Source organism: Heterocephalus glaber, unplaced genomic scaffold (genome assembly GCF_053883595.1).
Source record: "Heterocephalus glaber isolate CG9 unplaced genomic scaffold, H.glaber_assembly_v1.0 deba00001504, whole genome shotgun sequence".
NCBI classification, from domain to species: Eukaryota; Metazoa; Chordata; class Mammalia; order Rodentia; family Bathyergidae; genus Heterocephalus; species Heterocephalus glaber.
The window spans coordinates 2,656,371-2,667,917 of NW_028258324.1; the positions used below are offsets into that span (position 1 = coordinate 2,656,371).

At 50.5% G+C, this 11,547-nt stretch overlaps 1 protein-coding gene across 2 annotated transcripts; it reads right to left on the reverse strand.

Moving 5' to 3' along the window:
* Positions 1 to 250: 250 nt before the first annotated feature.
* Uqcrc1 (ubiquinol-cytochrome c reductase core protein 1) lies at positions 251 to 9,937 on the reverse strand. Of its 2 annotated transcripts, none has more exons than XM_004833958.4 (13): positions 9,848 to 9,937; positions 9,469 to 9,558; positions 6,348 to 6,434; positions 5,369 to 5,498; positions 4,965 to 5,163; positions 4,130 to 4,209; positions 2,570 to 2,685; positions 2,190 to 2,333; positions 1,921 to 2,081; positions 1,714 to 1,799; positions 1,313 to 1,401; positions 891 to 966; positions 251 to 433 (listed from the first exon to the last, which is right to left on the reverse strand). In XM_004833958.4, the coding sequence occupies exons 1-13, from the start codon at positions 9,914 to 9,916 to the stop codon at positions 369 to 371; spliced, it is 1,392 nt and encodes a 463-aa protein (XP_004834015.1). In that variant the 5' UTR covers positions 9,917 to 9,937; the 3' UTR covers positions 251 to 368. The 2 variants fall into 2 exon arrangements, with proteins under 2 accessions (XP_004834015.1, XP_004834014.1); XM_004833957.4 differs by having other exon boundaries at positions 9,469 to 9,609.
* Between the last annotated feature and the right edge of the window lie 1,610 nt (positions 9,938 to 11,547).

The following is an 11,547-nucleotide window of genomic DNA, read 5'->3' on the forward strand; positions in this document are numbered from 1 at the left end:
ACCACACTCTTGGGACAGGCTGGCTAAGGAACATCCCCCTGTGGCTGAGTGGAAACATCTGGGCTCAGCTCCCTGCGAAGCATCAAAGGCCTCTGTGCTGCAGCCCCCACACTTACCCCTGGGTGAAGACATCTCAGCCTGAGTAAAGGGAGAAGGATGCAGGGGCTGTAAAAGTGGAGGGAAGTGCTTGTTCCCCATTTCCTGCCCAAAAGACTTCATGCCAATGCTCAAGGAAGGACAACAAACACACTTCCCAACAGGATACTTTATTGGTGGAACTCTGCTGCAGTTGGAGGAGCTGGAGTGGTATGTCTGTGTGGGGAGCCAGGAGCCTCAGCCTCACCCTCTTGCCTGCACAGGCTTTCTGACTAAAAGCGCAGCCAGAACATGCCACTACGGATCCGGTTGTAGTCTGGGAGCTGCTCGATGGGGCCTGTGGGGATACAGGGTGGGGCATCAGGGTGTGGTGCCTGGCCTGTGCAGGGACACCTGGCCCTGTGCCACACCCAGCTCAGAGCTGCTGCCCAGAGCAGCACAAGACAGGCTTTGAGTAAAAAGAAGGAAGAGAACATTCCCTCAGGGGTGCAAAGCCTGTCCCTTCACGCTCTGGCCCTTGGAGTCCCACCGCATGCCCAGGGTACCCGTTACCTGGCGGGTGGGGATACTGATGGAGGCACCTTGGCAGGGAGGCAGGGAGCTGCTGGGGCAGGTTCTCTGAGCAAGAACTCCCTGGCAGCCAGGCTACTGGAGGAGCCTCATGGAGCCCTCAACGTGGGGCCCTCAACTTGCTTCTTCCAGTGTAGGCTGGGGGGGGGGGGGGAGCAGAGGCGGAAGGGGAGGCCAAAACAATGGCTAAGGAAAAAAACAAGGAACAGACCCAGCGCACTCACCAAATCCAGCCACTGCTGGACACTGGTCATAGAAGTATTTGGAGCAGACCTTACGCACCACTTGGGCATCCACCTCCTTCAGGGAGAAGAAGAAGGCATGTGACTGACAGGCCCTGGCACCACCTCAGCCAGCTAACCTTCGGTAGTGACCAAGATGGTCCACATGTTCTATAGAGCTGTTCTATGGAGCTGTGCCCTCAGCTCAAACAGAGGAAGGCAGTGAGGGTCTCCATGACCCCTCTATGTCCACATCAGTGATGCTGCCACCATGCCCTGACTCACCACTCCTGCAAGTGACAGCTGCCTAGGACAACAGATGGCTACAGGAGCAGTCTCTGTTCTGTCAGGCCCCAACACCCTCCCCACAGCGGCAGGTTTCTGCCATGCCAAGACCCCAGAATCTCTTCTGGGAACCATGTTACCGCAATCCGGCTCTCCCACTCGGCCAGGGGGATGCGGCGGCCATAGGTCAGGAGGCTTCGTCCAATGTCCTCGCACACAGGAGTGGTGCCTTCAAAGGTGGGGGAAGGCTTAGAGGTCTGCCCAGTCCAATCCTGGACCCACAGATACACAACCCTTGGTTGACCAGGACCTGCAGGACCTTGCTCTGACCCCAGACCACAACCCTCACCCCTGACAGCCTATTATTGTAGCAATGGGCTGCTGCCCTGGGCCACCCCATCCACACCTGAAGCTCTGAATCCCTAGGGGGCTATGGCACGACCGTCAATGTGTGCCTTTCCAACCTTGGCTAGGAATGGTGGCCACACTGGGGCTGTCCAGGTGTCACTGCCAGGACAAATTACAATGCTGCAGGACTCACCATCCAGATGAGATACCAGGGCATTTCTGAGGATGTTTTTGCCCCGAGTCACTTCACTCTCCGTGGCACTGGTGCACAGGCGCATCCTAAAGCAGAGGGTGGAAGGTGCAGTGGTGTTCGTTCTAAGAGACAGTGTGTTGTATTTAGCTTCCCACTACCCTGCTCTAAGGGCCCCATCCCACTCAGTAGTACCAGCCTGGTACTCACCACTGGCCTTGCAGGAAGAACATCATGTCATCAATGCTCACAGGGTCACAGACAAAGTGTGCTCCCAGCAACCCAGTCTCCGTGTAGCAGATGTTGAAGGTCTGAAAACTCTGGCACACCTTCTTGGCCGCTGCTACTGAAGCCAGTGGGCTGGACAGGTGCTGTGAGGCCAAAGACAATCAGCATCTTGCTTCCAAAACTGAGGCGCACATAGCCTACCTACACTGTCTCTCCTGAAGGCAAGTCCCATGCCCACCCCTGGCACTTACCACGCCACCACCATAAGTGCAGTCATAGTGGCCAATCATGGCACTGGCCACTTGGAGAGCTACATTATCTGGGTTGGCCCAGCCAGGTCCTTCTACTGCAATGGCCACATGGGCCAAAGGCAGGGCATCATCACGGTGGCGGATCTGCAATGGTACATGTCAAGGCTGAGGGACGGCCTGACTACCTGGGTGAACACAGGGTGGTTGGTGTGGGCAGAGCATGCATATACACATGGTTGTTAACACATGTGCTTGGTGTTTGTGAGGCAGCAGCCACAGGACCCCTCCCCGATCTGTGGAATCACAGGATGACCGTGCATATGAGAGTCCTCCCAGAGGTCCTCAGCTGACAGCTCCACCCCCGCCCACTGGCAGCACACCTCACTGCCAGTGAAGCGGCATGGAGTTAGAGCAGGCACGGCGTCCTCTGGGTATGTTGGAGAGACGCTGCTGAAGTGCTTCTGGGCAAGGTCTAGCAGCTGCTGGTGCTCCACCCCTGCAGAAACAGTAGTGTTACTGGTCAGCCAGGACCATGACACAGGGCAGGGGAGGGATCGTGGACAGGCGCCAGGATCCCCATGTCCTACCTCAGTGGGAGACAACAGAAGAGACATGACACTGGGATAGGATGAGGGAAGGTCATTCACAGAGACCACGCCTCATAGCAGGACAGGCACCTCAGGGTCAAGTAGCTCCCCTAGCATCAGGCACAGGAAAAAAGCAACACCAAATGCCGATTCTCAGCCTAGAAGTAGCTTTCACCCATATCAAGGACAACACTGGTGCTCGCTAGGCACAAGGCCTCTTGGCTGCTGCCCTGCCCTCAAGCCCTATCACAAGCAGATCTGGGTACTGGCCCTGCAGGGGGCAGCAGGTGAGAGAGTACAAAGAGGTGCTACTGCAGGACGATCATGAGCCCTGGAGTCTGAGAGGTGGGAACATTTATTGTAACATCACGAACTCCTGCCCTCAGGACCTCCTTCCTTCATTCCACAAGAGGCCTCTGCAGCCCAGTGTCTGGAACGGCAAGTGCTATGGCAGTGGACATCCTGTCCTAACCCTGCTAGGAAGCAACAAAGTCTGAAGTATCAGTAACTTGCACTACTCTTGATCCCCAGGTTCCCTGGCACCAAAGCCCCGTCATGTTCTTCCTATCAGTTTTTTGTTGTTGCTGTTGTTTTTTGTTTTTTACCATGCAGCTGCCAACTCCATAAGCAGGAAGGAAGCATCTTTGAGCCTGCTCCCCATCCATATCCAGACCTGCGTCAGGTTTTTTCAACATAGAAAATCATCCTGAGTGTACTGCTTTTCTTCCCACCAGGTACTTGTCACAGCCACTCAAGAGCTGGCCTGCCTCTTATTCTGTCCACACCTGGCAGCAAACCTTAAGCAGGCATCTTGCCATGACACTGACCTTCCCCTCTGCCAGGATGCCCTCTCCCCATGGAACTAATCCCTACCATCCCTTCCAATCTCTGTTCAGGTACAAATGACATGCTTCCACCCCTGCCTCAGCTCTGAGTTCCCCATCAAAAGCTCCCCTGCCACTCTGCACCTTCCTTCTAACATGCTTCTATCATCACACAGCCAATCGCTGGCTCTCCCAATGGCATGGCCACAAGGAACAAACACAGGGGTTATGTGCCCCGCCAGCCCACATCCTAGGATCAAGTGGACTGGAGGTACTAAGAGAGGCCTGAGCCCTGCTGGGTGGGGAGCGGTGGGGTCAGCAGCCTGAGGGGCGGTGCCCATGTGGCCAACACCAGTGGTGGCAAGAGGGCAGTAGCCAACTCCATCTAGGGGCAGAGGAGAGGTCACTCCCCTAAAGGGCATTGAGAGCAGGATCCTCTGGAGTGGAAGGCCCCCTACGGTTAGAGTTGGGCTCAGATAACCCAGGCTGGGGCCCACTTGCCCAGGGCTTCAGTGAGCCCCTTACTCACCCCCAGCTGCTGCCAGCACCATGCGTGGAGCTTTGTAATGCCTGCTGAGGTATTCCATCAAGTCTGCCCGAGACAGCTTCCTGCAAGACATGTGGCCAAGGGGTCAACTCCTCTTCCAATCTACAGCAAGCTGGGTCACACATAATGGAGCTGAAAGCCAGATATGGTGGTGCACACCTGTAATCCCAGCACTTGGGAGGCTGAGGCAGAAAGATTGCTGTGAATCTGAGGCCAGCTTGGGCTACATAATGAGACCCTTTCTCCCAAAAAAATAAAAAAATAACATAAAACAACATAACATAAAATACAATAAAAGGAGTTGGGAAGAGGCATGGCTTCTCTGAAGAGTAAACCCTGGCAGACCCTCGATCCTCTTTTCCCACCTCTGCCACCCATCCCTTCCAGGACCCAGAAGCCTGCCCCTATCTGGCTTCTCTCTAAGGAGGGCAGGGGCTGACAGTGGGACTTTCTTATTAAAGAGCAGCACCATGACTGTCACAGATCAACCACCCAGGCAACAAGAAGCCACATGGATGAATTTGATCCCTGGGGAGAGGGGGACAACACCACACAGAAGAGATACCCAGATGCTCCCTCCCTCAGACCGTCAAGGCACAGGTGGAAACATACCCTAAAACAAAGCCCAAGAGTCAAGTGAAGACCACATAGCCACTAAAAAAAAGGGAAGGCTCATGGGGACATATGGCAATACAGAGCCTGTGTCCAACTGTGCAAATTAGAAAAAACAGCACAAGCAACCAGCCAACTGAACATATGTCCTAGAACAGATCTTGCCAGAGTACCCATGCGGCACCACCAGCTCAACCAGTCTCACCTGACGTTCTGACTGGGCCCCTCCACAGCCTGGGCAAGAGGTGTGCCCTGGAATGCCGTGGCATGCAGGTAGTCAAAGACCACATCCCGCATAGAGGCATCATTTTCCTGCATCTCCTGCAGGATCACGTCTCGTTCCTTTTCAATCTGTGAGTCTTCCAGGCTGCAGTTCTGCACAATGTCGGCCAGAACTTCCACAACTGAACACAGGAAGGTATGTTTAGGTGCCCAGTAGGGACCAATGACAGCACATCACCCCCAAGCCTAGCATTTTCTGTTGCCCACCCTGCTGCAAGGCCACAACCCATGGGTAGTCTGATTCTGCAGCTGGCCTGGGGCTCCTGGGAGTTTCTTCCTACTCCCCTAAAGTCCAATTTTGTTCCCACTCTGTCCTCCAGGTATTACCTTTTGGCAGGTCTTTGGACAGTGCCTTGATATAGTAGGCTGTGTGTTCCCGAGTGCTGTAGGCATTAAGATGGGCCCCCATGTTCTCTACCTCCTTCTCAAGGCTATTGCCAGGCCGATTCTTTGTTCCCTAGAACCAGGCATCAAGAGGGCCAATCAGCAGCCACAAAGAAACCCACGAACCTTGTCCTCACAAGTTGCAGTGGTCCAAAAGTATCTCCCTCAGCAACAACTGTGGGGATACAGGGCCCAGAGTCCATACTCCCTAAACACTAAGGGCTCATACCCAGTGTTCAAGTAACGTGACTTATTCCCAAGCCATGCCAGAATCATATTCCTTATCTGTTTGCAGTCACCTCTGTAGGACTCACCCCAATTCTATGTGTGTGCATGGGCAGTGGCACTATCCTGTGTGCCATCTTATGGCATATACTCACGCACATGCACACATGCACGCACCCACACCCACACCCACCCTGCACATGCATCTACAATAATGGAACTACCTGAGTTGCCTGTTCTGGCTTCACAACTCTGCCTATCCCACACCTCCTTGCCCATTTTGTTCGTTCACTTGTAAAACACATGGGCCTCTGCAATCAAGCATGCACAGATATCCCACCCAAGCAGGACATTTCACAAGACCACACTTCTATGCTGTAAGTCACAACATATGTGCATGTATGTTAAGTTCCAAAGGTCCACAGGAGGCATGTGCACGACAGGAGCCCAGCTGCCCTAGTGACAACTGGGGCTCCTGTGGCCCCTTGGGTTTTCTTGGCTTTGGGGACTTCAAGTAGAGGCTTATCAAATAAGTCCTCACCCAGAAGAGGCTAAGTCCACATGGCTCCTTCTGGAAAGGCCTGCCAGAGGCCACTCCCCAGCTGAGGCTCATCATCAGGAGGCTCATTTTTCTGACCTTCCTTCTCAAAACAGGGAGCCCTAAGCCCATTGGAGACACAGACTTCATGAGCCTCACCTTGAAAGCCAAATGTTCCACGAAGTAGCCTGCCCCGTTGTTCTTCTCAGTCTCATAACGGCTACCAGCATCAATCCACACTCCTACCTAGACAAGAAGCCACCAACAAAAGAAACAAAAAAAATCACGCCAGCCTGTATCACAACCCACCAAGGAACTCAGCATGAAGCCCACCCAGGGGCTAAGACCCCTATGCTGGGAAGCCCAGCAAAGTCATGGCACGGGGCCAACCAGAGGACAGTCACCCTGCACCCCCTCTCCTTCCTGCCCTATTTCATCACTGTCATCAAGGCCACCAGAGGCACAGCTGTGCCTGCTTACTTGGTCCCACTGCCATCATGATTTTGTGTGTGTGATACTAAGGACTGAACCCAGGGCCTCTCGAATACTAGGCAAGCATTCTACGACTTGAGTTATATCCTCAGCATCTCTTTAGGTTGCCCAGGCTGAACTTGCAATCCTCCTGCCTCAGCCTCTTGAGTAACTGACTATAATGAAAGTCTTAAATTTAGACTCTTTTCATTGTTTCTATTTCTTCTGGGCTCAAAACCTATGATTTGCAAACAACTTATTTTCTGCATCATAAAAAGAATATCCCACCTTTGCTCTCATGATTTTATCCTATCATTTTTTTTTTTTGGTACCGGGGCTCAAACTTGGGTCCTTGTGCTTGCACAGCAGGCATCGAAACCACTGAGCTAAATCCCCAGCCTATCCTCTCATCATGAAGGAAGACTATCAGTTTAGGCACTGTATGTTTCATCATATTAAGGAAGTAGTCTTCCAGTAACTTTTTTTGTTGTTGAGATGGAGTCTCACTATGCTGTCCAGGTTTGTCTCAAACTCCCAGGCTCAATCAATCCTCTGGTCTCAACCTCCTGAGTAGCTGGGCCTGTCTCTAGCTTCATTAATACTTTATTCAGCAGTGCTGGGGACAGAGCTGCACCCATTCCATGCCAGTGCTCTATCACTGAGCTGCACCAATAGCCATGAGAAAGCTTTTAGTCAGACCTGAGCACTGAACACTCCCAAGTGTCTCCTTGGCACCTGATGAATCTCCTGGTGTGCTGTAAAATAGACCACTTACCCTACATGATCACAATGGTCTAGTCTTTTAGTTTAATATTTGTTCACAACTGAATTCAGTTTCTCACATCTACTTTTCTAAGAGATGCTGATGTACATAGTGCATGCTGTAAAATCTTAGATGAATGTGAGTCAGGTGCGGTGTCGCACGCCTATAATCCTAGCACTTGGGAGCCTGAGGCAGGAGTGTGAGGCCAGCCTGGGCTACACTGTGAGTTCAAGAGCAGTCTGAATCACAGTGAGTCCTTGTCTCAAAAAACTCTAAATAGGGCTGGGGATTTAGCTCAGTGGTGCCCCATTTGCCTCATAAGTGCAAGGTCCTGAGTTCGTTCCCGTGTACCAAGGGCCGGGGATTTAGCTCAGTGATGCCACTGCCTGCCTTGAAAGTACAAGGTCTCGAGTTCAATCCCCGGTACCAAAAAAAATCCTTAGAAGGAACAGAAGGAGTCAATAAAATGCCCAGTACAAAAAAAAAAAACCCTAAATAAACAAGTATCTTAGACAAATGTGTATTTCAAATTTAACATGTTAGAAAACAAATCCATTTTATAATCCACAGTATCCTTTGGTTACAACTGGCAGCATTCTCTGGCATGGGAACACAGTGGTATGCCTTATAATCTATAGCTTCTCAAATTCCAAAAATATTAACATGATTCACTGAGCTGTCTTAGCAGGGTTTGGATCAGTTTATATAGGTGTCTTTTTTGGGTTTTTTTGAGATGAGCCTCCTGCCTCTGGCTTTTCAGTGCTCAGACTACAGGAGTATGCCACCACACCCGGTTTATATTAACAAGGAAGTTGTTCACCGCCTTTTTCTGTGTTCAGTAACAATTTACATCATACATCTTTATTTGTTCTTGGAAAATTGAAAGAATTTGTCAACAGCCAGATTCGGTGGACCACACCTGTAATTCCAGCACTAGAGAGGCTGAGGCAGGATCATTGTGTGAGACCAGTCTGGGCTACATAGTGAGTTCAAGACCAACTTAAGCTACATACTGAGACCCTGTCTCAAAACAAAATAAAACAAATTTTCCAATAGAAATATTTGGCCATGTAACTGGTGTATGTGTGGTGGGGGGTAAGATTATTTCTTGGGAATCTCAAATCGTCATTGACATAGTCAAGATTTATATCCTTGAAGGCTAGGGATTTAGCTCAGTGGTACTGCCACCTGCCTCGAAAAGGCAAGGTCCTGAGTTCTATCCACGGTGCCAAAAAAAAAAAATTTCTATCCTTGAGTCAATTTTTGAAGATTCTATTTTTTTGAAAAATCCCTGTAATCTTCAAATGCCTCTCTCTCTCTCTCTCTCTCTCTCGCTCTCTCTCGCTCGCTCTCTCGCTCTCTCTCTCTCTCTCTCTCTCTCTCGCTCTCTCTCGCTCTCTCTCTCTCGCTCTCTCTCGCTCTCTCTCTCTTCCAGGGCTGCGAATCAAACCCAGGGCATGTTAGTCAAGTGCTCTACCACTGAGTTACAACCTCAGTCTCTTGAATGCTTTGTTTTTGGTACTAGGGACTGAACTCAAGGCCTTTGCACTGAGCTACATCCTCACACCCACCCCCATCTTTTTGAGATAGGGTGTGGCTAAGTGGCTAAACTGTCCAGGCTGGGCTTGACCTTAGCATCCTCTTGCCTCAGCTTCCCAGAGTTCTGGGATTACAGGCATCCTCCACTGCACCTGGATTTGAATTCATTTCTGGAAAATCATTTGGCAATGAAGTTGCAGATGTGGATCCCTCTCACCTAAAAACATCTCTGAATTCCATTTTCTCCTTTTTTTTTTTTTCTTCATTTTAAGACAGAAACACGATCACGTCTCTCACGCAGGCTGGACAGTAAGCTGGGAAAGATGCTTGGCAGGCAGCAGGTGGTGAATGAACGCCGGCTCTATGTCTGGACTATGTCTAGGACTGTCCCCGGTGCAGTCAAAACAGGACTGTGGTCGTAAAGGGAACCATCCAGCGAACACAGTGGGCAAAGGACTCAACTCAAGGTCACACTCGCCCGGTGGAGACCTCCGGGGCACCACTCACCGTGCAGGTGGGCCGGGCCGAGTGCTCCGAGGCCACGCGAAGCCCGTTGTCCAGCACGCTGACCTGAGTCTCCGGAGCGGCCTGCAGAGCCTGTGCGAAGGTCGCGGCGCCCCGTAAGGCAGGCGCCCTCAGCAGGGCCGGCTGAGGGAAGGGGCGGCACCGTGAGGATTGGGCTGGGTATCGCCCCCAGGCCTAAACTGGACCAGGTCCGCAACATCACCCAGCGGACAGCGCAGCACACATCCTGCCCTCCGCCGTGACCTTCCCACGGCCTGACTCCGCGGCCTCGCCACCTCAACCCGCCACCACTAACAGTTCGATCCCTGCCGTGTCCCGAACCCCAGAGACCCGCAGCACCGCATCCCAGCCGCCACCTCACCAAGCGGCCGGTACGAAGCAGCACTTGTCCCCCAACTCTGGCCGCCCGGCATACTGCGGACGCCGCCATCTTCTCGCTTCCGTCAGCACTAAGCTGCACCTGCGTAGAGCGGATGCTGTGCTCCGCAGGCGCAGTCGCAGCACGGAAGAAGAGTCGGTGCTCGGTCGCTCCCTGGCGGAGCGGAGGTTAATCACGGGGCTGGCCACTGGGATGTTTTGTTTGCAGCGGGACTTCTCACTGAGCTAACCCTTTATTTTTTATTCTGCGACAGAGTCGTGCTAAACTGCTAAATTTCCCAGGGTTGAATTGAACTTGTGATCCTCCTTACCTCAGCCTCCCATAACGCTGGGTTTACAGACGTGTGCCACCATACACAGCTTGACAGTCAACCGGCCACTTCATCAGACTGCGCCCGTCCAGTCCATTTTCCTCTTCCCTCTGTGCAAGAGGTTTTTTTCTCAGCTGAAAGACAATTTATTTTATTTTTTAAAAATTTATTTTTTTAATTTTTTAAAATTTTTTAATTTTTTATTTATTTATTTTTTCTTTTCTGAGACAGGTTCCTGCTGTGTAGTTCAGACTGTCTTTGAACTCACTATGTAGCCCAGGCTGGCCTCAAACTTGTGGAGATCCTCCTGCTTCAGCCTCCCAAGTGCAGGATTACAGGCCCACCACACCAGTGACAATATATTAATTTTTTTTAAAACCTAAAGAGTGAAAACAAAGTCAGTAGTAAGTTAAAGGCAGAGAAGTAATTTTCACTCTTTTTTAAAATAAATTTTATTTTATTTTATCCTATTCCCCCTCAAGCCCCCTCCCCTCCCTATGTACAAAAGCTTTGTTTCCATTTTTTCCTCTATTTTCACTGTTTCTCTTGTCCCCTCCTTCCTTTCTCCCTCCCTCCTCCCTTGTTCACCTTCCCATTTGAACACTTTCTTCCCATTTCCCAGCATCCATTATACATTTCAGTCCTTATTTCCACTTTTGGTTTCTCACACCAGAGAAACAATGCATTATTTAAACATGTGTGTTTGAGTTATTTCACTGAAGAGTATGGTCTCAAGGCGCATCCATTTAGTTATAGATGTCTGAAACTCATCCTTCTTTATGGCAGAGTAGTACCTCATTGTATTAAAGAAGCACATCTTCTTTATCCACTTGGCAGTTGATGGGCATTAGGGCTGTTTCCAAGATTTAGCTATTACAAACTTTGCTTCTATAAACATGGGTGTGTATACATCGCTGTGGTATGATGCTTTTAATTATTTTGGGAAGATGGAGAATAGCTGGGTCAAATGGAACTTGTAGGTTTTGTTTTGTTTTGAGATAGAGTTCCACTCTGTAGTTCAGGCTGGCCTTGAATTCACTATGTAGCCCATGTTGACCCCAAACTCATGGCAATCCTCTTGCCTCAGCCTTCCAAGTGCTGGGATTAGAGGCATGTGCCACTCTACCAAGCTTCTAGTTTTAGTTTTTTGAGGAATTTCCTTACTGATGTCCATAGTGGTTGTACCAATTTATATTCTCAACAACAATGAAGAAGGGTTCCTTTCCCCCACAGCCTCGCCAGCATTTGTTGTTGGTTGATTTCCTTTTTTTTAAAACCACATCAATAAGTTTTTAATTCTCTTGTTCATCATTTCCACAAATTACAGGGTATTTTCAATAACAATATTAAAATTTTAGGATTGTTGGGCCAG